Below are 25048 nucleotides of genomic sequence, written 5' to 3'. Positions count from 1 at the left end.
CAAGGCAAGTTCCCCACGTGTCTCCAGCTGCCTCCTCCACCTGAGGGGCAGGAAGGAAGGGGGACCACGAAGCAGACTGGTTAAACGCCCTCCTTGCTGGCATCAGAGTGCAGGCCAGAGCCAACGCCAGTGGCCTGGAGGCTGTGCCCGCCCTGGGATGTGCTGTCCCTTCTCACCCTGTGGACTCGGGTCCAGTCTGAGGCGATTGATGGGCAGGGCTCTCCCCTGAGGATTCGCAAACCTCCTTCTCCGTCTCACTCAAAAGAAGTCAGGCTGCAGGAAGGCGAGAGCTCTGTGTGTTTGGAGCCCCCTTTTCTCCTCCTGTGGGCCTCCCACTCCCCAATCCCCCAGGGCCCGGGGTGAGGGGGGGAGCCGGCCACCGGAACCAGAGGCCGTGCCACACGGAAGCACACCCCAAAGCCCCTGCCTCTTTGTCAATTAAATCCACCCCACCTCCCAGCTGTCCTGACCAAGGGTGACACACCTCCAAAGGTCCCTCTCAGCCCCCCCGGGAAGGGTTCCTGCTGGGAAGATGGGCCATGGGCTGCCTTTACCACTAACTTGCCCAGACGTACTTGGCCGCTCCCTTGAGCTGCCTAACTGTCAAAATGGACGCTTGCTACGTGTGAGCAGGTCCTCCACCTCCGCTCTGGAGCAAGACTCGGCGGGCGCTTTCTGCAAAGGGCCAGGGAGTGCAGGCTCCGTGAGTCACCATCTCTCTTGCCGTTGAAGCGCAAAAACAACCATAGACTCTATGTAAACAAAAAGCATGACTGTGTTCCAATAAAACTATTCATGAATGCTAAAATTTGAACTCCTTATATTCTTCATCATATAAAGATGTTTTTTTCAATCATTGTAAAAGGTGAGAACCCTTAGTAGCTTAAAGGCCGGTCTAAAGCAGACCCTGGGCCTAATGTGGCCCACAGCCATTGGTTTCCCCAGCCTCGCTTTGGCCGGGTGTCCAAACTTTTGGTATCTCTGGGCCACACATTAAATACATTGCGACATGGAATCACAAAAAAAAATATATCATGATGTCTTAAGTAAATGTATGATGCTGTGTTGGGCTGCATTCATAGCCGCCCTGAGCTGCGTGTGGCCTGCCGGCCGCAGGTCAGATGCCCCTGCTTTAAGAGGCTCCAGTGCCTGCCCATCCAGAGAGCATCCTCTGGCCACAGACTCCGTTCCGGGGGCTGCACAAAGCAGCTGCCTTCCGTTCAGCCTCAGCAGGCAGGTTGCAAAGCCCTGACTGTTTCAGGGGGGAGGCTGGGTTCCACAGAGGCGTACAGAAAAGGGGTGAGCCACCCAGCCTGCCCCCAAAGAACTTCTAATCCAGGGCTGGGTGGGGGGCTGGAGAGATCCAAAACAAGTCTGAGGGGGATTCTAATGCAAGGTCAAGGAAGAATGACTGAGAGACACCTTGCCTTGTCCAGTGAATAAGTAAGTTCTATGTGACTTACACTGAGAAAGTTGAAGGGGAGTAAGCAGCCCCCTGGGTGGGTAAGTGTATCAGGGAAGATTTCGGGGAAGGAATGGTGTTAGCAACAGACTTGAAAGGAAAAGGATCTTCGGAACTAAAGCTGCCACCCGTGGTCTCTCTTCCTCCCGTGAAAGGGACCCTCTGGCTTTTGCACAAATCACTGAGGGTGTGTAGCTTCTCCCCACCCCACCTCCACAATCCCACGGCCGGAAGACAGGTTCCACGGGCAGGGGTAGGAACCTGACTCATGTCTGCGCCTCTGGGCCCCAAGAACTAGTTTTCACACCACAGATGTTTTGGAAAACGCTCACCGAGACTGAACTGAAGTTGGGGTCAAGACCAAAGCGGACAAAGATTTCCGATGAAAAGCAGATCACGGAGATGCTTCCTCTCTTTGTGTGGCCCCCCAAACCCGAGAAAGATGTGGCCCACGGAACGCGCCGGCTGTCTCGGGCACAACCTTAGAGTGTCTCGGAGGGGATTCCTCATTCCGAAAAAATTACGGAGCCTCCTAACTCTTGGAAATGAGAAGCAGTGGCTATTGGGACCTGTGGATACACACTAACACAGGATCCACAACCCCCCGCTCTCGATAGCCTCCTCCTGCCTTTTAACTAGACCCCCCAGCCGACTTCTCTGCCAAAGAAAGTGGGACCCCTTGTGCCTAAGAGCTTACACAACCAACAGCCACTACAGACTAGACCCTGGGCGCCTCGAAGCCACCTCCCATAGAATCCTAACAGGCCTGGCCACCAGCACCCAGTACGTGACAGAGGCCACTGCCTCTAAGCCGGCACAGCAGAATCTTGTGGAGGCTTCCCCAAAGACAGCAACACGCCAAAGAAGGACAGTGGGATAGTCAGCACTGGCTGAAAAGAGCTCCCCGCCCCACAGGGAACCTGCTTTCTCCTCACCTGGCATCCATGCCTGAGGAATCTCCCTGAGAGGAGTTCTCAGGTCGCTGGGACTCAGCCCCTCCCGCCTTGGGCGCCTTTGATGTCGCAGCCCATCCCCACCCACAAGACCCAACCCCGCACCCAAACATCAGCCCCACACACTGAGGGCAGGAGAGGCCGAAAGTGGGAGAGGCAGTGAAGTGAGGATGCTCAGGGGGAAGGGGCCGGCCACCGAGGCCTGTGTGTGTGTGCGCACTCACGCACAGAGAGAGTTAAAGGAGGTGTGTTCCTGGTAACTCAGCACTGACAACGCGGTATCTCTAGTCCCCTCACTCCTACACGGTAACGGAAAGCAGGAACCAAGGGAGGTCCTGTTCTCCCCATGGCACAGATGAGGAAACGGAGGCTCATCCAGATCACCAGGTCGCTCAGAGGCACAGGCAGGTTCTGGGCCTGGGCCTGTCTCTGGAAACCCACGCCAGGTAACCCCAGTCAGACTCGGGCCTCCGCCTAAGGAGAGGCACCAGTTTTTACAAAACACACTTCGGGAAAGGTCATCAGGATGAAAATCCTGCCTGGACTCCCCCTCACTTGTTCAATGGTTTATACCGTCTTTATTTTTAATTGTATGGGAGGTGAGGGAGTGAAGACGGCCGCCCTAACACATCCAGAACAACTTCCAGAAGTTCCCATCCAGCTGCATAAATTGCTTCTTGACGGACGTGTTCTCCGGTTAAGCGAGGCTCTGTCAGGATGAAGCTCCTTTGGCGCTTGATCTGTTCAAGCCACAGAGCTCGCAGTTCCGCACCATTTGTGTAAGCAAAGGAGAAGGGACTGATGTACGCATGTGAGATCTGTAATTGTGGTATAAACATATATGGCCAATGGCACCAGCCATGCACACGGCTTTGAATATCTTGGCTGCCTCTAGGAAGTTAAAATAAAACCAGAGATCATTAAACAGCTTCTGAATTTCCTACCACGCAGCTGCCGGTGCTGCTGAAGATGTTCACCTTTCTCAAATCGAGAAACGTTTCCCAACATTTACAGCCGTGTTTTCAGCAAAAGCAACATAAAATGTGAACTCCGTGGCTTCTGTTCTGCAGACACAGCTGGGAAAAGAGAGACAAAAGCCTGGCTCCCACATTGCAGCAGGCGGAGAAAAATACGGAACCAAATACAATGGGAAATCTCCCCAAGTGAGATCCGCACAGAGGAAGAATCCAGCCTGGGAAGCCACAGAGTCAGAGGGAGGGAACTGGGTAGAAAAGTAACTGGGTGCCAAGTGGGGGGAGTGGTGGAAGGAGCCCCAGCGGCCAAGCCCCTCCCAACATGAGCTTGTCCCCGCCTTCTGGGGGAGGGGGAGATATGGAAAGAGAGAGGAGCTGATTACCCCTGCCCTTGAGATACACCAGTGAGTTTAAGTAGAGAAGAACCAGCCCCTCGCACATCACTGGAACTTCCGGGGTCCCTTCCCCAGTCCGACACTCAGTTCCTTTGTCTATAAGATGAAGGGTTTGGCCCAGAAAGATCTCCAGGTGCCTCACAGCGCTAATATTCTCTGAGCTGATGGCTGCAGCCTTCTGCAAACGTGCATAAAATAGATTGGTTTCAGCAGTAGTAAAAACAAAACTGAAAATCAGATTTATCATTTTAATTAAATATACTTTACATTCGCAATTTCTAGGGAGCAAAATGATCCACCACCCCCCTTCAGTTTTCCCTTTGTGGGAGACATTCACTTCTGATGTGCAATTTAAGAAAACGCCAAACCACCCCCTAAGAAGACACACAATTAACAAGACCCTAACTGGTATTTCTTAACAGGAAAGTGGGACTTGTAGACAGGGGGGAAAAAAAGAAAGAACATAAAAAGGAAATGTCAGGGAGGGGAGGGTCAGGCGGGGTCAGGATACCAGAGGACTGGGGACCAGGCTGGTAAGAACACGTGCCTTTGTCTCTGCTGGGCTCTCAGAAGCAGCTTCGGGGAGCCAAGTGGAGCCTCAGAAAGGGGGAGTCTGAGGGTTGTTCGGTCCCCACCCCTGGCTGACACAAGGCAATTTGCCCTCGAACTTTAGAGCGCTGGACTAGAATATGTGACTGAAAATACCTACTTGGAGGAAGATGGGGAAAGTTTAATAAGATAACATTATCGGCAGAAACTAAGGAAAACAACCAAGTGTAAATAAAGCGTGCGTGCAAACACTGTGAGGTTTGGAAACCGCAACAGGGGTCCGGGACGCCCGGTCCTCCTCTGGTTGGGAACTGGGTCCCCTCGGTGAAGCCCCTTCGTTTTGGCCTCGCTCTTCTCCACCCAGGTGCCTGGTCTCCACGGAGTGGAAAGAAAGCAGAACCTCCCCCAGGAGAAGCATCCTCCCGGGCACCAGGCTCCATGGCCCCAGACCACAGATTAGCACCTGTGGCTGTAAATTACCAGATAAATCTGGGCTGGGGTCACCAGCTACAGAGATGAGCATCAACAGGAGGAATAAGTCCACAGCAGCAGCTCTCCAGGGAAAGCCCTTAGGGACTCAGGGGCAGTCGGGGAGTTGGTTGTGGGGAGGGAACAGACGGGGACAAAAGGGGGAAAAGTTTCTGTTTTGGGAGGGAGAAAAGCAAACTCGGAAGAAAAAAAAAAGAGGAATTCCCGCCCCCACCACCGTTTCCTGAAAAAAGAGTCCGGGATGAGTCAAGTTCCCAGGCTCCTGCCAGCTGTGGGGCTCCCTGCAGCCGCCCTTAGCGAGCTGGGACATCCACTGGATCGCCCATTATTCGTGGTGACAAAAGCAAATATAGACACTCTCAGAGAACCGAGGGAGATTAAGTGGAATAAACGGGCGTTTAATCTTTAAAGAAAGAAATCACCTTCCCTTGGCAGAGCCCCTCCCAGAGGGAGCTGTGGTCCTCATAATTCAAGCCCACACTTAATTAAAAAACAGAGCATCCTGGACTCGGCCCAGCTGGCACGGATTCCATTGTCATCCTTCAATCCACTGACACTTGTCCATGTGTCACTCTTCAAAAGAAAGGGAAAAGTTTCCTAGAGAAAAATAGAAGCTTCTATCCTGCAGCTTTCAGAGAGGTCCGGTCCTGGAGCTGGGGTCCGGTCCTGGAGCTGGGGTGCTCCATCTAAAAGCAGAGGGTTGAAATCCGAATCGACAGAGGAAGAGACAGAACAGGACTAGGAGGACTTTGCATTTGGGGCGGGTCCTGGAGGAAGCAAATACAAAACGCTGACGTCACCAGCACCCTCGAAAAATAAGAATTACTTTCCTCGGGGCACCCTTGGTCTCTCTCTTCGGCCTCAGACTCTATTCCCAGCATCAGGCTCAACCTTTCCTCCTGGAACAATACTCCAGAACAAAGGAGGACATGTTTACTCGGCCTTGTTTAAACATATTTCAGCACTCCTCCTTGGGTACTGACAAGCTCCCATATGGCCCCGAAAAGGTGACTCCACTGGAGGAACAGGAAAATCTCCCCGGGGACTGGCGTGGCCAATCAGTGTCCTTGTGTCCATTGCTTTGCTCCTGAGAATATCACAGCTGTCACCCCCGATGAGGGAACTGGAACCCTGACCGCAAAATCCTGGCCGTTGGGTCCATCTGCAGCAGGAGATGCCCAGGGAGTCAGGCTGGGATAATCGTCTCCTCCTGGTTCTTAAAGACATCCCACCCCACAACACTAGGGAAAGAGAGGCCCAGGCTCCACTCAAGGCCGACTCTCTCCGTCTTTTCTCCTAAGATGGCTCTCCTCTGCCAGGGTGCCCTCCGGAGCCAAGCAGGGTGCCAGCTTTTCCTGTACCTTCCCTTGCTAGCCTGACATGCTCCTTGGCCAGCTGCCTGGAGGGAGGGACCCCTTTTCTATGGAGTCTCAAGAGAGATCTCAGGCTAAGCGGAAGGTGGAGAGGAACAAGGGAGAATGTCGTTCCACCCCCCTCCCAAGCACATTCTCCAAAAGTAGTACCTTTCCAACCATTTTCAAGGTAATACATTGTTGACAAGATCTGTGATCTTGTAAAGCCATCTGTGGCAAAAGACATAAAGCAGTGGTTCTTCACAGTCCTGCTCTGGGATGACCCCCAACAGGCCCTTCCCTAAGCAAATGCACAAACGCACACACGGACCGATGTAGGTGGTTGTTCCAGGAAGCTGCACATCCATTGTCTCTGGGTTCAGAGCCCTGGCAGTTTGGAGGAAGCCATGCGAAAGTGGGGCTGTGAGATCATGTCAAAAAGAAGTTCAAGAACGGCACTTTTTTTTCTTGGCGGTCCTGACTCACCAGCCAATGGGAAGGCCCCATGTTCCTCCATCCCCACCCCCTGACCCTGCTCTCCAGCTCATTCCTGTGGTGATAAGTCACACCTGGCAGACACTAAAGGACTGTAGGGCACTACTTAACCCTGTCACCTCATCCATCCGGCCTTACCAACCTGTCCCTCCATTGTCCTCTGAGCCCCATCCTTTAATAAGCCTTGGGACTCTTAGCTCTTCCAGACATTGAGGAAGCCAGGCCTTCGAAGACATTTCTGTCCTTCCTCACAGTCAGGCTGTATAGGTCACCCAGCCCTCTGCCGCTCCCTTATCCAACCCCCCCCCCGGGAGAGCCTGCTTCTATTAGACTCTCAGGCTTCTTAGTCTGATCCAGGTGCCTCTTCCCCTTCTTTCACATCCCAGAGCTAAGCCCTCAGCTGCCTTGGTGTGAACATCTGCATTTCTAAAACCCACATTTGCATTTTATAATTTAGACTCCTGGGAAACTGGTTAGAGTCCAGCTTCAATATACTAGAGGGAAGGAAACATTTACCTATGCGGCCCCCACCACGGATGTGATAGGGTGTCAGGCAGTGTGTACTCTCTGGCTCAGGCTTGAGCCCCGTCTGGCTTGCTCCGTGAGTCCGTTTGAGGTGTCCTCAGTCTGTGGAGCAGACCCTCGGGGTTGAGGAGTGTTTTTCAGGCCTCAGTTCCCTCCTCTGTAAAATGGGGCCGACGCCTCGCAGGACCGCACGAGTGAACGTGGGTGCAGTCCTTGCAGCAGAGCAAGGCAAGTGAATGGTGGTGATCGTGACGTGACTCCCAACAGCAAGCTCCAGCCTCTCTGTTCCCTGCTTTCCCAACTGCCTGGAGCCCTGGAAGGCGCTCGGGTGTTCCCCCTGCAGACCTCGCTGTTCTGAGTCTGGGTGTTGCTGAAGGGAGGCCGGGTGACGGCAGCAGTGGTACCTTCTCCCACCCAGCAGCACGCTGAGCCAGAGGGGGAGGTCCCTGAGTGGGGAGTGGAGTGGAGCAGTTACTCTCCATAAAAGGTGAGAACTCAGAACCAGCTGGGAGCCCCTAAAGAGCCCCCAGCCGGAGTGCCAGCTCTGGGACCCACCGGAATTCCCTTCGTTGTCACGAAGCCACACCAAAGCTGCCTTCCGGAAGAACCCGCTGCCCTCCTCCCCCACTTCTCTTGGCCCAGAGACACAAGCTCCTCCCTAAATTGGTTCCATTTAGCCCAAAGCTGGGATCTGCTTGGGCTTGTCTCTCTTCCCTTGGGCAGGGTTCCTGCTAAGCTCCATTAGTTTTGCCTTTATTGTACTTATTCGCCAAACAGGTATTTCATGGGACCCTCATAAGCAAGAAGCAGGCTAGGGGAAGGATTACACAGGTGAATGAAATCCCCAGGCCCTGGAGAGCTCTTCTTGCCTGGGGGAGACTATATCCTGAGGCAGAATAAAAGATATTCTGCCAGAGATCTGGTGAATTAAAGATATTCACCAGAGATATAGGCAAGAATGTTGTGGGTCCTTAAGGGACTGCTTCAGGCTATCCGGAAGGCTTCCTGGAGAAGAGAGGCAGTAGACACGAGCCTTAAAGAATATTTCAGCAACAAAAAGGAGGAAACTGAATTTCATTCTCCCAAAATGATATGGAATGAGCCCTAAACAGATGCTAGAAGTTTGGTATTCTAGTCCCTGCTCGGACGCTGACCAGCTGAAAGGGCTCACATGTGTCATTTCCTTCTCCAAACAGGCAGGAAGCAAAATCAGGCTCCCCTCAAAGAAGTGCATAGACTTTAGACCCAGAGAACTGTCTCAAAAAAAAGGCCAGGGGGGCTTCATGTCCTGTGTCCCCAGGGCTGCAGCCTAAGCAGCCCAACTCCCAAGGGCTTGTCTTGGTCACAGCTGCTTGCCTGGCACCCAGCACTGTGTCTGGCCCACTAAATGTTTATTAAATAAAGTGAATAAATGAGGTGATGGAGACTATGACCAGCTCTTCGGCTAGTACTGAAACCAGTCCCGCTCTCGGATCATCAGATCCCTTGAGGCTTTTGCTCCTTAATATCCTATGTTTGCTTTCAGGATGAGGAAAGATGGCTGAAGAGAACTGTCCTTTCGGAGGTCCAAGCTGGGGCCTCTGAGGCAATCAATAGAAAGTGGGTCACAGAACTGCTCTGCAGACCACAGACCCCTGAGGAGAACCCTGGATTCCAAGCCAGCTTACGTATATCGAGTGCCTACTGTGTATTAATTGTTGTCACATAGCTTTAATTCATTTAATTGTGGCCTTAAAGGGCCGCACAGGAGAGCAGGGGCAATGGTGAACTGTAAACCCCAGAAGCTGACTGAGTGACCTCAGCCGAGTCACCGCCCTCCTCTGTAAATGGAGACAATACAGCCACTTCGCTAGGTTATGAGAATGAAACGAGCACGTGGAAGAGGAGCTCTTCATAAATGCTAGTTATTATTGTTCCTCTGGGCACACAAGTCCACTTGCCTCCGCCCAGGGCGCACACAGACACGTTTACATTCCCACGTACAAGCAGATGCACAGAGACGCGTGCACACGCCATCCGGAGGGGCATGCTGAGCCTCAGACCCAAGGCCACTGCCGAGCCCCGCAGAGAAGCCGTCCAGTTCTTGGCTTCCCTCCTTTTCTCTCAGCTCTTTCTGAATGAACTTCGACCACGAGTTTATTTTTTTATGAATGAGAGCCCAAGCAGTGAATGAAGCCGGGAAGCAGTCCCTGTGTTCTGATTGGCCCCCGATGCTGGGAAACTCCGCCCCCCGGCTTGGCCAAGCGAGTCTCCGGATTGGCGGGCGTGCCCGGCCTTGGGGTTTCATTCACAAAAGTCAATGAAACAAAGGGAACGGGGAGGGGGGGTCAGGGGAGAGAGAGCCGCAGCCGAGGCAAAGGAAATGCACCAATCAGCGGCCCCTCCGGGCTCACAACTGTCCGCGACGCCCGGAAAATAAGCTGGTGCGCTGGGGATCGAGGGCCAGGGCCGCCTCGCTCCCGCCCAGCCCCGCGGCCCTCGCTGCGGCCCCGGGGCAAGCTCGGGACCCGCCCGCGGCTCCCGCACAGAAACTGCGGCCTCAGGTGAGGCTGCGAAATGGGAGGGAGGGTGTCCGTGATTCCTCGCCTCGCCAACACACCCCACACTCTCACCGCCACCTCTGCAGATTCCAGGATGGGTGGTGGGAGGCGCTGGATACGGAGTTGGAGGGGGCGCAGGAGTTGTGGGCGAGCGAATGGTGCGCGCCTCGCCTGCTCTTCCGCGCTCCAGCGCGCGCGCGCACACACACACGAACATACACGCACACACACACACGTCTTATGTAACCGAGCCTGGGCAGAGCAGGGCTGCAGAAAGCAGCAGAAACAGCGACCCCGACTCCCAGGAGCAGGTGGGACCTCCTTTGGAGGGAGGGGAGTGGTGGCGGCGCTCAGCTCAGCAGGCGGAAACCCCCCCGCATCGCCTGAGTGAGTCGGAGAAGTTTTGCCGTCGGACCCAGAGCCTGGGGACCGTTCCCTCCCCGTCGCCCTTACCCACCCCCACCCCGCTGCCTGCCTGGGACGGAGTGCGAACGCAGCCCCCCCTCCCCCGCCCCCAGGTCTCTGCCCCCGCGCGGGGCCCGGGACTTACGGCCGGAGGGAGCGGCCGGATGGAGCGGAGGATGAAAGGCGGATACTTGGACCAGCAAGTGCCCTACACCTTCTGCAGCGTGAGCCGCCGCGCCTGCCTCCACGCCCGCCCCTGCCCTGCACTCCGCCGCATAGCCCCTTCCCCACGATCCTAGAGGGGTCCAGGGTTGCCCGGCCCCTCAGTCACCCCGGGAACCCAGTCCCACCCCCTTGGTCAGCCGGCCTCAGGGTGATTCTGGGGCATTCTCCCCCTTTCCCGCAGAAATCACCCGGAAATGGGAGCTTGCGCGAAGCGCTGATGGTCCCGCAGGGGAAGCTCATGGACCCCGGTTCCCTGCCGCCCCCTGACTCCGAAGGTAAAGAGCCAGAGAGACAAACCGCGACCCCTCCCACCACAGACGCCCAGAGGACCGATCTTGGAGCCCCAGCCCTTTTGACAAAAAGACTCACCCTCCAAGGGACTCTGATCATTCTGGGCCCCTGCTACCCCACGGGGGCTCGTGGGGCTCACTGAGGCTCCCTCTCTCTCACATCACCTCCACCTCACCTCCAATTCCATTATTCACCCCTCAGATCTCTTCCAGGATCTAAGTCACTTTCAGGAGACGTGGCTCGCTGAAGGTGAGTAGTTTCGAGACATTTTCTATTACTGTGGTGGTGGGGGGGGTACTCTCTACCCCGGTATTCCGCCTAGCCCACTTCCTCTCTCCCTGGCCTCATGAAGCTCTCCAAGGCCCCCTCCCCAAGTCCTCAGCCTTTCTGCTCTCCCCAGAGCCCAATGTGGACACTTATATAGATATTTATTTTCTCTACCCTGAGCCAGGCTTGTGTAACTAGGCCTGGGGATGAATCAGACCATTGTGTGGGGTATTTGCTTGTTTGAATGGAACTTGGCCCCAGGCCCGTTTTCCTGGTTGAAATTTTCATTTGCAAAATTTGTTTGGCAGCAGCCACCCAGCTGAGGTGTGTGTTGGGGTGTGTTGCGGGGGAAGGGGTGTGAGGAAGAAGAGGATGAGGAGAAAGAGCAATTAATTTGTTACCTATCTTCAGGAGTTGCCAAAACATTGATTTTTACCTAAACCCTTGGTTTCTGTTCTTCTCAGCTACTAGTGCCAGACAAATTTCTGTCTGAGCCACAGAACAACAAAAGTTTAAATAATTCTTTTTTGCAGCACTTTGTCAGATGGCTTAGAGCCCCTCCTTCCCCCCAATAGCCTTGATTGTAATTCTGATGGCAACGATCCTCCTTCCTCCTTCCCTCCTGTATTCCTCCAGCCCAGGCAAATTCCCCTGCTTGTTTCCCAGGGGGTCAGCTGTAGCTGCAAGCTGGCTGAGGTGGGGTCAGGAGCTGGGCCTTGGCTCAGTGGGGAAGTGTGTTCTGGGGGTCTCCTGGTTGGAGTTATTGGTGTATTTTCGTGGGTCCTGAGGGTGTCGCTGGCCAGGCTGCAGGTAGAAGGCTAATGATGTTTAGATAGTCTATGAGAGAGAAGGGTTAACACCCCCATCTTAGGGTCCCTTTAACACTCTGAACACCGAGAGACCACACTAGGAATGCCTTTTCGAAGGGGTTCTCTTTCCTAGAATCTCCCCAGCCCTCTGCCTGGGTACCCTTGGCCATGTTTTTAAAGCTGCAACCCAGCTCCACTGGAACCCTCTACAAGAGCTTGGGGTAGAAGGGGAAGACCCTGATTAGAGCCTCGGAATGAGACTAGATCTGTCTTGACCACTTGGTACCCCCCCAAACCTATGTGAACAGAATGACTGTTGAGCACAGAGCGAATGCTCGAGACATTTTGTGGAATTCAGGGTTCACCGGCTACTCGGGTGCTGAAGGGATCTGGGGGTGTGAGGGTATTGTGCATGTCTTCCTGACTCTGCAAGTCCTGGGTGCCCGGCTCCAAATTAAAAGCAGACCTATGCCCAGTCTGCCCATCCTCCTCCTGAGCTTCCCTCCGAGGTTCCAGAGCTGGGCTGGAGCGGCAGAACACGGAGGTGTCAGTTTCCACGGCCTCTCAAAGACTTCCTTTCCCAACGCCTGATTTCTGTCTGGCCGCCAGGCTCCTTGTCTGTCAGCTGAGGGTCCCCGCGCTCCCCACCATGGGCAGCTCCCGGAGCTGTGATTTAGGGGTAGGCTCGGAGGTTGGCATTTTGGCAGCAGCTGGTCCATTTGTGCCTGGGTTTAGAATGGGAACGGGAGAAAAATGTTCTCATCGCCTCTCTCAACCTTGGAAGCCCCACCCCTTGGCAGTGGGGGTCCAGAGACTGTACGTGTGTCTATCTGCATGTGTCAGTGTGACAGCAAGTGTGTGTTTCCTGCTGCTGCCCTGGGAGCATCTGTACATTTAAATCCAGTGGGTGGGGAGGTGGGGGTGGGGATCGCAAGACGGAGCAGGGGTGGGTGCTGGGATCTCCTTGGTTCCCTCTCCTTCCTTCTGAGGGAGCAGCTCAGGTTCCCAGCTGGCGATGGATGGCCAGGCCTGAGGGGGGGATGCTGAGGCCGCTCGCTCCTTCTCGCTCTCTCTGCGGAGACAGATGCAGCTGCCGGGGCCCTGTCCCCCTGCACCGTCCCAGCAGCACCCCAGCCTCCTCTCCTGCCTCTTCCCACCAGGTCAGTGACCTCTACAGCCCAGGGGGACTTTCGGGGTGGCAGGGAGGGGCTAGCTTCTTTGGAAACTTGCCAGTAATGGGGCGCATCAGTAGGAATGGGGCCGGAGTCCAACCGCCCTCCCTCAGTTTGATTTTTCCCCCCAAAGCCCCAATGTGGAGACAAGAAGCAGAACCTCACAGAGTGTGTGTGTGTGGGGGGGGGCAGTGGAGGGATTGTGAAAAATTCAGGGAAGATGTCCAGGTTGGATCCAGCCAGTGTGATTGTGGGTTCGGAGTCTGGTGTCCAGGCATCACTGGGGGTGAGTGTGAGTGGGGCTCTGTGGGCGCAGGCAGTTCAGAGATCTTCAGGGTTGGGCGTTGTCTGGACAGAGTGAGGGGGATGAATTGAGTCTAGGAGGGCACGTCTGGTTTCGGGTGCCTGGGGTCTGATGAGCTGCTGGAGAAGGGATCGGCTGCTGTAGGGAAATGCCGGTGGGGGCAGGCTGAACCCAGGCTGTGCCCGGTGATGGTAGAAGGTGTACTGCTTCTGGTCTGGCGCTCCTTTCCTGGCCTGTGGCAAGCCCTTGGGGACAATGACTTTGGTCTATTTGGTGGAAAGGAATGTGGACTCGGGGCCATGCATGTCCTTTGTGTGAGGCTGGGGTTCGTGGAGTCCCAGAAGCTCTACGGAATAGTCACTGGGGCCCTTGAGCCCTCTGACACTGTACCACTTTTGGGGTACTCCCCACACACAGGAATGGGGGTCATTTAGAAAGAGAACGATCCCTACCTTTTATGAGATTCTCACAGGGACAGGTCTCCCCTCCCCTCTGCTTCCCAGTCCTCCGAGGTCTACAGTCTCCTTGCCCTTTGACTTCCCCCTTTGTCTTCATACGTCCAAAGGAGCCCCTGTGCATGAAGGGTGTGCGTGGGGGTGTTTCACTCGTGTGCTGCTGTGAAGTGAAAGGAATTAGGGTGTGTGTGAATCCGCCTGTACGCACGCCAGTGCCTCAGCATGTTGTGGGGAGACATGAGGTTAATCCCTTCACCTTTTCTCTCTTAGCTACAATACCTCCTTCTACATATTTCTGTCTCCTTCCCTTCTAGAAGGCTCTTGTCCCCTCCATAGATAGAGAACTGGTTCCTTCCAGTACAGAGACTGCCAGGGGTGGGGCGGGGTAAGGGTGAGAGCTGAAGCTGGAGCAGAAGCTCTGGAGCGTGGCTCCCTGCCTCTCCACTAGGACTCCTTAAGAGGCGCCTTTCCCCGGCGATTGGACCCTAGGAAAGGGAGAGGGTGATGGGGCCTGTGCAGTGGGTGGCTAACCTGGGCTGGGCTTAGCTGCTTGGCTGGTTTAACCTTCCAATTTGGGAGCCCTGCTTGGGAGGTCCCAAGCCCCTCCTCTCCTTGTTAAAGGGATGTTCCCTAAAATTTTGTCTTTCGGCATTACGCTGACTTGCCACGTTTCCTATCCTTCATCACGTGCCTTGTCCTCGGGCAGATAAACTCGACCCTCGTGCCAGGATGGAGTTGGGGGAAGACTGCCACATGGCCTTGGCAGCCAGAACTCAGCCAAATCAACAAATAGAGAGAGTGGCGTTCAGTCAGGACCAAACATGGGCATCAGAAATTCCCCTGCTCTCCAGGAACGGGAGGCAGTGTCTCTGTTCCTATTTCTATCTTTGCTAACAGTTTCTGAGCTCCCGAGGCCCCCTCCTGCCTGGTCGGGAGAAGCCAGTGGTCTAGGGAAGGGCCACCCAGGGACTGGGGTTCACACCCCAGCCCGTTTTTGCCTCCTCTGATTTCTCCCGGCCCTGGGAGGTGGATGGCACCACCTCTCTCGGGGTGTGGACTGAGGACAGGGGCTTCTGGTCAGGCCTTCAGGCCTGAGGTGGGTGCAAAGGCAAGATGACCCCTAGGGCTCTCTAGGGTCTTGGGAGCTGGCCTGTGACGCCAGCAGGAGACGCCTCCAGCCCATTACCTCAGGAGAAAGCAGCAGTTAATGAAGCCCCAGCGGAGGAGCTCAGCCTCCCAGGGGTCTGCCTCAGGGTCCTTCTTGCCTAAGTAGCAGGGAGGGAAATGTTGCTCATCCTGCTCCTGTCACACATACCCACATTCCCCGCCCCACCCCCCCAGTCCAGGCCCCTGTGGTCCAGCCGGAGGACACAGCATGATTTTGAACCAGGGCCTTGCTCCTCTGGGGAGTGTTTTCCCAAACCTGCACCTGGACGCAGCCCCAACCAGTGGGATGAGATTGGGGGGCGGGCTGGGAATCCCTGTGTGAACGATGTCCCAAGATTCTTGATTGGGGCCAGTTGGAGAACGGCTGCCTTTGTGCCTAGTGGTGCTCCCGGAAAACGTGCACCTGTGTGTTTTGTTTTTGCCAAGGGGTTTCACGTCCTACTGATCCGTTTGGTCACTTTAGAACTGTGTCCTGCTCACGCTTCCTAAGTTCGTTAGCTGCTGGTGGCTCCTGATTCTTAAACCCCTTCCTCCCTGTCCCTCTGTCAAGAAGCCAACCATCTATAACATCTGTTTGACAACACTTGGTGCCTCTGATACTTAAATAAGCAGGTTGGTGAAGAATTTTCCTGCCACGGCCTAAAGCATCCCTTGTGAGAGGCTTTCCCCGGAGGCCGTGCTGGTGGGGAGGCGGAGCCCTGAGGGTGAAGGAAGAGCTGGCTCATTAGGAAGGACCTCTGCAGCTCTTGTTCCCAGGCCCACCTTGCCGGCTGCCACCAGCCTGCGGACAGAGGTCGTTGTATGTTTATTCACGGAGTCCACAAACCCTGCTCTGAGGGTCGTTCTGAGGCAGAGCCTGTTTCTGGGGTACCGGGGAACAGGATGAACGAACAAGACCGATAAAGCCCCTGCCCTTGGCAAGCTTAACTTTCTGGTAGAGGAGATGGACAATAAACATGTAAAAAGAGGTTAATAAGTTTCTGTAGCCATACGTGCTGGGGAAAAAAGAAAACAGCTGTGAGAAAGGGTGGGAAGGGACCACTTTGGTCTGGTGGGCAGAGAAGGTCTCTGAGGAGATGACAAACTGAACTGAGACATCAGTGGCCAGAAAAGAATGGGCAGGCAAAGATCTGGGGAAGAGGAATCAAGCCGATCAGCTTCGAGGACCCGAAAGGAGACCAGAGCTCTAGAGAGTAAAGGGCCCGGAGAGGCAGGCCCAGGAGGTAAGCGGCATCAGACCCCACAGGGCCTTGCAGGCCGAGGGGAGGAGTTGGGATCCATGCTTTAAGTAAGGGAGAGACGTGATTTGACTTCTGTTGTAAGAAAAAGACCGCTCTGACGGCTTTGTGGAGAACAACTGACTATACATAGGATGTGAGAGTGGAAGTAGGGAGCTGATTAGAAGCCGTGGCTGAAATGCAGGGAAGAAACTGGCGCCTTTGCCCAGGAGCACAGCAGCAGAGCTCGCCGTGTGCATTCATACGGGCTAGGACAAGTGAGGGTGTCCTTGAGCCGTCTCCTCGGACCCTCACCCTCACCAGCCATTCCCAGTTCTGGTCATTCAGTCCATCAGCTTGCCCACTGTCCAGTGAGAGCAGCCTCCTTGGCTGCTCCTCTTCATCGCCTCACTTCAAGCTGCTCTCTTCCTGGACTATCGAAGTTTTGCTTGGTACCTCCCCTTTCCCACCGTAATCTATTCTTGAGAGAGGGGCAAACATGGACAGAGACTCTGGGGTCAGGGGAGGCACACAGCTGTGTGCCCACCTGAAGGAGTTGGCGGGCCGGTGTCAGAACCAGAGATCAGTCCGGATATCCAGGTTGGAGGCCAAGGATGAGCTGCTGTTCTATTTTAGTTTTGCTGCCTAATCCCCAAACCCAGATCCACCCACGCTGGCACCCTGGGAATGCTCCTCTGACTCCCCTGCCTGGTGAGCCCTCCTCTCCTCCGGCTGCACGTCACAGGGATGAGGCTCTCGGCCTCGCAGTGTCCCCAGCCTCTTCCTCTCCCATGGACATCCTTCCTTTTTCTTTTTTACTTCTCTCAAACCACCTTCTTTTTCTCTCCATTCCGTCTCCTTTCCCAGGATCTAGATTTCTAGATTTCACCCTGGAGGTTGTCTAAAATGCAGATTCCTGGGTTTAGCCTAGATTCAGAATCTCCCCATGGGATTCAAAATCTACAGAATCACTCTCTTTATAATGCCTGCCCATCCCAGATGTGACTCTGCCGTCAGCTTTGAGAGCTTTGTAAACTCTGAGGGGCAGGGCTGTCTGCACTTCAGAAAAAGCAGAGGGAATAAAGACAAAGCACCCAGGAAAAGACTGGAATCTGCTCGGACAGGTTCTGGGAATTTGCAGCTTCCCCTCCAGGGTCTTAATGCAGCCCAGAGACGGAGGGCACTAGGACCTGGTGTGGAGTAGCCTGTGTTCCAGGGAAGGCTGGTTTCTCCTGGACCAGTGCTGGTCTGCAGGGTTATGCCTTAATTGTATCCCCCAGGGGCTGCCAGCCAGGGCTTCCCATCCCAGGCTCACCTCTGACCTCTCTCCACAGCTCAGGTACCAGACAGTGATGAACAGTTCGTTCCTGATTTCCACTCAGAAAACCGTGAGTAGAGGGCCCTGGGTAAAGGGGATGGGGAGTGGGGAAGGGCAGGAAATGAGTCATAGGGACAGAGAGTGACAAGAGATCAACTTGTTCTCTCCCAGAGAAAGGGGTGGGCTCCCCCCTAAAGGGCAGGGTACCCCATTCTTGGGTTTGGACTTAAAGACCAAGGCAGCAAGTAGGAGATGAAGACCTTGGTTCAAATCGGGGCTTTCTCCGTTCTGGCTGTGTGAGCTCGGAGTACACGCTTCATCTCTCTGAGTCTCTGTTCCCTTATTTCTGAGATAGGGGCTCAGTCCAGTTCCACCATTCTCAGCTACTTTCATGCAACTTGGGGGCCGTTTTGCCACCCCATCCCCCCAAGGTGTGGCAATGTCTGTAAACATGCTTGGTTGCCACAGCTGGAGGGAGATGCTACTGGCACCCCTGGGTAGTGGCTGGGCAATGCTGCTAAACACCATACGACGCTCAGGATAGCACCCCCACCCCCGCAACAAGAAATTATCTGGCCCAAATGGCCATAGTGCCGCTGTTGAAGAATCCTGCTTTAATGTCAGATACTTTGCCTTCATTGATGGAATGAAACAGGGCACAGATCATCAAAAACGGCAGGTGATAGAACAGTTGATTACAGGCATCAGACCCAATGGCAAGGAGATGGAATCTCACCCTGTCAACTGGGAGCCAACTCTTTGCTGCTCTGCCTGGTGGCCGGGCTTTCTGGACCCAGCGGGGGCCACAGGAAAGGCCAAGGTTCTTCACAGCTAATTAGGAGCATGTGTACGGTGCTAGTCAGCTGACGTGCAGGTGGGCTCATCTTCAGCCTTAATCAGAAAAAAAAAAAAGATTCTGTACAGCCCCAAATAAGAAAACGCTTCTTTTTTTTTAAGATTTTATTTATTTATCTTTAGAGGGGAAGGGAAGGAGAGAGGGAGAGAAACTGGGAACTGGCCTGCAACCCAGGCATGTGCCCTGACTGGGAATCGAACTGCGATTGTCTGGTTCGGAGGCCCGTGCTCAATCCACTGAGCTACACCAGCCAGGGCTAGAAAACGCTTCTTTCCCTTGGAATTTTCCAGGGCACTCAGGAAAACCGCAGGCCCTAGATTACAGGTGCTCACCCCGACAAAGGTGTTTTGGGGGGGCGGTTAGGGGTTACATTACATGTTTAACTCTAGACTGTTTCTTTGGTTAATACCAGGCATCTGCCTGATGTATAAAACTAGACATAATGTAAATAGCCAAACTTCTTCAAAGTGTCTGACTATGAACCTCTAAAAACTGAAACCCAGAGAGGGAGGAGGCTGTACCCATCACCCAGCTGGTCCTCAGAGAGCAGAAGGTGTTAGACGCTCTTCCTGCCTCTTCCCTGACACGCTCTGGCCCTGCTCTCCCCCTCCCCCTAACCCCCCCCCCCCCGCAGTAGCTTTTCACAGCCCCACCACCAGGATCAAGAAGGAGCCCCAGAGCCCCCGCACAGACCCGGCCCTGTCCTGCAGCAGGAAGCCGCCACTCCCCTACCATCATGGCGAGCAGTGCCTTTATTCCAGGTGAGCGCCCTGGTGCCCCGGGAAGGGCAGGATGGAGGAGGGAAGGAGCACTCCCAAGCAGAGGCAGCAGTTGGGATGCAAGTTAGACAACAGAAAGGACTTCTGAGCTCCTGTCAGGGAGCAGTACAGCTCAGGATTTCCTCTGAGTGGCTAGGATGAAAACCGCAGCAGAGGGGGGTCGGGGATGTGTGTTATTAAGGCCAGGGCTGAGTCTGTCTCCGCTAAAGCCACCACTGTCCCACCCACCCCAGTGGCTCTGGGCTGGAGAGAGGTGTTCGCACGACTACACCCAGTTTCAGCTTCTATGAAAGAGGAAGAAGAGTTCATTTGGGGTCGAGGCTGGCTCGTGCCATTCCTTTCCCAGCAGCCCCCCCTCTTCTTCTATAATCCTTTTGCCCTCACGTCTCTGGGGATGGACGAAGGGTACAGAGAGGCCTGCCTGCCCAGCTTCTCTGCCCCCCTCACCCCTGTCTCCCCCTCAACTCCAGTGCCTATGACCCTCCTAGACAAATCGCCATCAAGTCCCCCGCCCCTGGTGCCCCCGGACAGTCGCCCCTGCAGCCCTTTCCCCGAGCAGAACAGCGGACTTTTCTGAGATCCTCTGGCACCTCCCAGCCCCACCCTGGCCATGGGTACCACGGGGAGCATAGGTAAGGAGAACCCCCGGAATGTGGGCCCAGATCTTGGCAGTTCCCTCCCAATCCCAGAGTGTTCGCACCTGCCCTCAGAGCCCTGACATGGTGGGTGGGGGCAGGGAGGAAGGGATATTGACACCCCCCCCACACACACACACCCCCACTGGAGCCTCCTCTGCGAGCTCTGGGAGTGGCAGGCGCGAGAAGGGCTCCATCTCATATTCTCTTCCTTCTCCTTCCAACCACATCCAGCTCCTTCTTCCAGCAGCCCGTGGATATTTGCCACTCCTTCACATCCTCTCAGGGAGGGGGCCGGGAGCCCCTCCCCGCCCCCTACCAACACCAGCTGTCAGAGCCTTGCCCACCCTACCCCCAGCAGAGCTTCAAGCAGGAATACCTTGACCCCCTGTACGAACAGCTGGCCATGGGCCAGGGTGGGGTCAATGGGCACAGGTACCCAGGGGCGGGGGTGGTGATCAAACAAGAGCAGCCGGACTTCACCTACGACTCGGGTAAGAGACGTTGCAGGTGGGAGGGATTGGGGTGAGGTTGCTGGGTGGGGTGGCATGTGATAACCCCCAGAATGTCTTTCTGAAAGTTTTTTTTACCTTCCTATCCTTTTACTGGTTCATAAATCTAACTCATTCGCTTTTCCTTCATAACTGCGAAAGAATTGTCATTTTTCAGTCAGCGAAACTTATATTCAGATCAGTGGGATGTAGGTCCTTGCCCTCAAGCAGTATATGACTTACTAGGAAAGTTAAGGCATTTCTTTCCACGTCTACTTAGCAGGTGTGTGGGGGTTTAATTACCCATGGAGGCCAAAGTACTGTTCAAGAACGTGAATGTGTGGAGTTGGAGGGTACAAAGATGAGTAAGATGAGTAGGTTGTCCCCTGTCCCCAGACACTTAAAAATACAAAGAGATCTGAATGAAGAGAACCGTGAACTTGAAAACTAGCCAGGCTCATAGTTCCCACCTGGGAATCAGGGTTAATATGTGGTTTCCGCAACCGTTGATGGATGACCCGCCCTCCTGGCCGGAGCTGGACACCGGAAGTAGGGACTGCTGTAAATTCTAGTTCCACCTGGTGTTGACCTGAGTGGGATGCGTTCAGCCATATTCACAAATAGCTGTACTTTAAAGCCCCAAATGCAGAGGGAGGGCGTTCTCGGGAAGAGTCCAGAAAACCTTGGCTTGTTACATTGTTAGCATCCCCACATTTGAGCTTCTATGCAAACTTGCATGAGAAAAATAAATTCAGCTATTCGAGTAGTCTCAGAGCTGGCCAGAGCTTTCGAATTTCCCTTTTTTTGATGCCCAGTCATTTTAGGGGCAGGGGAATGAACCACAAACCCTTAGGCTACCCACCCGAGTGAGAACCAGAAGGGTGCACCTCTCCTCAACCCCAGGCATAAGTCTGAGCCATGCCTGGCGGTGAGATGCAGGAAAGAGGAGGGAGACGCTCTTGCTGCTGACCTTCAAAGGCTGTAGACCGGAGGAGATCATGTTACATGCCCTTGAACTCCTGCCCCTCCCCCTTCAGCTTCCTCTGAATGGAGTCAGGAATTCCATTCACAAAATGGTTGCATGAATGAGCCCACCCTCCTGCCTCCTCCCGGAGGTGTCAGGTTTCACCATCTCATTCATAGGTGGGAGTGGAGGGGGTAGGGCCAAAGGGGCTGGAACTTGAAGGGGTGGCTTCACACTAGCAACTTCCTCCAGGTGGATTGGGGAGGTTTCAGTCCTATGGAATGGAATGAAATGGAGTGGAATGTGCTCTGCTGTAAGACTCGAAAAAAACTCCGGCCGGTGCGCGCTGCCTCTTCCCCGGATACAGATACATGCAGTCTCTTTCCCTCCCCACTCTCTCACCCTCCTCACCCTCCTCTCCTCCATTCACCCCTCCCTCACACACATACTGGGCAGGGAATCTGACCTGCTGACCGGAGATTAGCCCATTCCAAGGGAGTCTTAGCCCCGGACACTGAACCCTTTCCCCGGAGGTTCATCTCTATCCCTCCCTCCTCCCCTTAAACTCACAGGAAACAGCTGCTCCCTGGAATCCTGGGCCTTGTGGAACAGCTTTACCTGGCCCCAGCCCCCAAACTGAGGGGTTCCAGCCTCACACCCACTCGGGGTGGACTTCCCGTGGGACCGCTGGCAGGCAGGCAGCCAGGAACAGGACCAGAAAGCAGGCTGGCAGCAAGTTCTTACATGTGTGTAGCCTGCTGCCCCCATCTCCACCCCAGCCACCCGTAACGCCACCCTTCTTTCTCTACCCCCAGATGTCCCTGGGTGTGCCTCAATGTACCTTCACCCAGAGGGTTTTCCTGGGCCCTCTCCGGGCGACGGGACCTTGGGTAAGGCGGCCCTGTCCTCGCCCCGAGCCCTCCAAGCCGGGAGAGGGAGTTCTGCCATGGGGGAGGGTCTCCTGGCCAGGAGTCCCTGTAGACACTCTGGGGTCTCATCAGTGAAGCCCCAGACCTGAGTGGCCCCCAACTCCCTCCCCCAGGCTATGGCTATGAGAAACCTGTGCGACCGTTCCCAGATGATGTCTGTGTCGTCCCTGAGAAATTTGAAGGTCAGAGAGGTGACTGTTCATGAGAGGGGTCTTATCCATGCCCTCTGGCTGGGTCACCTGGGAATCACATGACATTTCATGACCAAGGGCCTGGAAAGGCCCCTGAGAGGAAGGTTGCCTGGGGGAGCCGAAGGCGCAAACCCTGTACCCCTTTTTCTCGTGTTCCCCAGGAGACATCAAGCAGGAAGGGGTTGGAGCATTCCGAGAGGGACCGCCCTACCAGCGCCGGGGTGCCTTGCAGCTGTGGCAGTTTCTGGTGGCCCTGCTGGATGACCCAACAAATGCTCACTTCATCGCCTGGACAGGCCGGGGGATGGAGTTCAAACTAATTGAGCCTGAGGAGGTGGGCCTCTGGGATGTCCCCCCCTCTGCTCCCCACAGCTTTGGGGCCTGGAGACGAGAGAGCCTGTGGACAGTGGGATATGTGTCTTCACCGTTACCGTCCTTTACCTAACCTGAATTCTTACCAAACCTGGGTCTGTGGGCTGGTGCCTCCTTGCAGGACCAGCTCAGCATTTGGCACTAAGAATCTCAAGTGTTCTTTCCGCCCTGCCCCCACCCCGTTTTTCCTCTGCTGAGCCAGCATCGCCATCCCGAAACCCTCCTGTTCCCCGCAGGTCGCCAGGCTCTGGGGCATCCAGAAGAACCGGCCGGCCATGAATTACGACAAACTGAGCCGCTCACTCCGATACTATTATGAGAAAGGCATCATGCAGAAGGTCAGGGGCTAAGGGTTCAGGGACAAGAGGGTGGGGCAGGCGGAAAGGTGATGGGGACAGGGGACAGAAGAGCATTCTCAGAGAGTTTGTAGGAGCAGGTAATGAAGCAGTCAGGAGGGATGAGTTGTAGACAACCCCAAGGTTTCTCTGTCCCAAAAGAGTGCTCAATCTTAACTGAGAACCCAACACATGGAGAGATTGAGATTAGAGGTGAACAGGAAAAGGAAGGTGGCTACTTAGAGGAACCAGTATGGGAGAGAATTGTACCCCACACACCTGCCTGGCCCCATCCCCCAGCCCTCCAGTGACCTGGGCAGAGGAAGACTGACCCAGCCCCTCTCTTCCCACAGGTGGCTGGTGAGCGTTACGTGTACAAGTTTGTGTGCGAGCCCGAGGCCCTCTTCTCTCTGGCCTTCCCGGACAATCAGCGTCCAGCTCTCAAGGCCGAGTTTGACAGGCCAGTCAGTGAGGAGGACACAGTTCCTTTGTCCCACTTGGACGAGAGCCCCGCCTACCTCCCAGAGCTGGCTGGCCCCACCCAGCCCTTTGGCCCCAAGGGTGGCTACTCCTACTAGCCCCTAGCAGCTGCCCCCTTGGCACCTGCTGCCCTGTGTACATATAGATGAGTCCGGTGTTAGGGGAACCCTCACTCTGAAATCCACAGATGTCTTTGGAGCAAATCCCCACTGGCTCTGAGCTGCTCACCCAAGTCCGTGGGAAGGAAAAGTGGAGACAACGCACGTGCAAAGGTGGAGTCTCAGGAACTCCTGGGGGTCTCACCTCTGGCCTTTTCCCAGGCTCAGCTTAAAGGCCCAACACAGAAAACAAGAGTTTGTTCCGGGGAGCAAAGAAGGAATGCCCCCGCTTTATCCTGGTGGGGAAGGTTGCATTGAACTCCCCGGATTGGCGGGAGGCGGAAGCCGGGATCCTGTGCTCCACCGCAAGCTGCGGCCCCTGCCCCCGAGGGTCCTGCTTGCTTGCCGGTTCTTGGTGCTCTGTGGTCCCAGAGGCAGGGGGAGGCTAGAGGAAGGACCTGGGATGGGGGCGGGGTTGCTGGTGGAGGCAAGGGGGCCTGGGTGCCTGTTCTGAAGGCCCTCTGCTCTGCTGTTCCTAGGCCCAGGCCTGGGGATGTCACCTCCACCTCCGCCCCATCTGCCAGCCCCTAATAAAGGCCCCCAAGTCTCCTGTTCTCCTGTGTGCTCTTTGCTGCCCAAGCGAAGACCTGGGGTTGGAAAGAGCTGGGCCCTGGGGCAGATGATCAGAGTTTGGGGCCTGACCCCGACACTTAGGTTACGAGTGGGTTCTTGGGAAAAGACAGTTCACCCGACTTCCCCTCGGAAAAACAGGCTCATGGGCTCAGTGATAACGTGCCCTTTCCCCTCCTGGGACCATCGTGAGAATCCCAGAGTACTGCACACCGGGTACTTTGAAATCTAGCCCAGTGCTTTTTGGTCACCTGCAGCGTGGTTCCTACAGCCGCCCCCAGTGTGGGTGAGGCCTCCGGGGCTTGCTCAGGCAGCAAGTGGTTGGCCTGTGGCTTCCGTGACCACAGTTGCTCCCGTGAGCCCCACCACTCGCGTACACCCTAACTGCACGCCTGCCCGCCCCCACAGCTCCTGCCATGGCCCCAAGTTGCCATTTCTGCTGGAGGATGAAAGTTGGCAGAGGGTCTGGAGGAGGGGAAGGCACCCCCAGGCAAGAAGGTGAAGGGAGAGGCTGGAACGAGCCCTGGGTTCTGGTCACTAGGAAAAGGACTTTAGATCTCTGGGGAGGAGGGAAACAGGAAACTTAGACTTCCCTTGCCCATACCTGGGAGAGATTGGAACCCTGACCGAGTCTTCCGCGGGTGAGTGGGAAAGGCAGGGCTGGGAAAGCAGTGACATCTAGAGGTGGGTGTGACTGAGCAATCCGGACAGAGGGGTGGCTGTGGAGGTTACTAATAGGGCAGTTGCGGCCCCTGCTCTAGGGGATAGCTTTCCAGAAGCCAGGCTCCTCCAGTTAAGTCAGAGCCACAGCCACTCCGAGCCCGGGCCGCAGGTCCTCGTGAATGCCGGCCCCGCTTCCACCCGAAGCTGCCTCCACAGGAAGCGATGCCTCTCGACCGCTCCCCACAAGTAAAAAGCAACATT

General features: G+C 55.2%; 1 protein-coding gene across 6 annotated transcripts; it reads left to right on the top strand.

The window, feature by feature from the left end:
• The first annotated feature begins 9565 nt into the window (after positions 1-9565).
• On the top strand, positions 9566-24108 carry ETV4 (ETS variant transcription factor 4). 6 transcript variants are annotated; one of them, XM_037144654.2, is made up of 13 exons: positions 9566-9737; positions 10253-10363; positions 10546-10639; positions 10857-10904; positions 17381-17434; positions 18858-18981; positions 19470-19631; positions 19869-20128; positions 21905-21979; positions 22132-22200; positions 22371-22543; positions 22818-22919; positions 23270-24108. In XM_037144654.2, exons 2-13 carry the CDS (start codon positions 10304-10306, stop codon positions 23492-23494), a joined length of 1446 nt encoding a protein of 481 aa, XP_037000549.2. In that variant the 5' UTR covers positions 9566-9737; positions 10253-10303; the 3' UTR covers positions 23495-24108. The 6 variants fall into 6 exon arrangements, with proteins under 6 accessions (XP_037000549.2, XP_037000552.2, XP_037000548.2 ...); XM_037144657.2 differs by having other exon boundaries at positions 18855-18981; positions 19488-19631; XM_037144653.2 differs by having other exon boundaries at positions 18855-18981.
• The last annotated feature ends 940 nt before the right edge of the window (positions 24109-25048 follow it).

This window comes from Artibeus jamaicensis, unplaced genomic scaffold (genome assembly GCF_021234435.1).
Source record: "Artibeus jamaicensis isolate MK-2021 breed Jamaican fruit bat unplaced genomic scaffold, CSHL_Jam_final contig_2259, whole genome shotgun sequence".
Taxonomy (NCBI): domain Eukaryota; kingdom Metazoa; phylum Chordata; class Mammalia; order Chiroptera; family Phyllostomidae; genus Artibeus; species Artibeus jamaicensis.
This window is presented reverse-complemented; position numbering and strand designations above follow the sequence as displayed.

Bases quoted from the DNA above. Each gene is read 5' to 3' on its own strand.
- ETV4 (XM_037144653.2), top strand. From the start codon at position 10,304: ATGGAGCGGAGGATGAAAGGCGGATACTTGGACCAGCAAGTGCCCTAC. The intron at 10,905-17,380 runs GTGAGTAGTTTC...CTCTCTCCACAG, and splicing joins GGAGACGTGGCTCGCTGAAG to CTCAGGTACCAGACAGTGAT. The intron at 21,980-22,131 runs GTAAGGCGGCCC...TCCCTCCCCCAG, and splicing joins TCCGGGCGACGGGACCTTGG to GCTATGGCTATGAGAAACCT.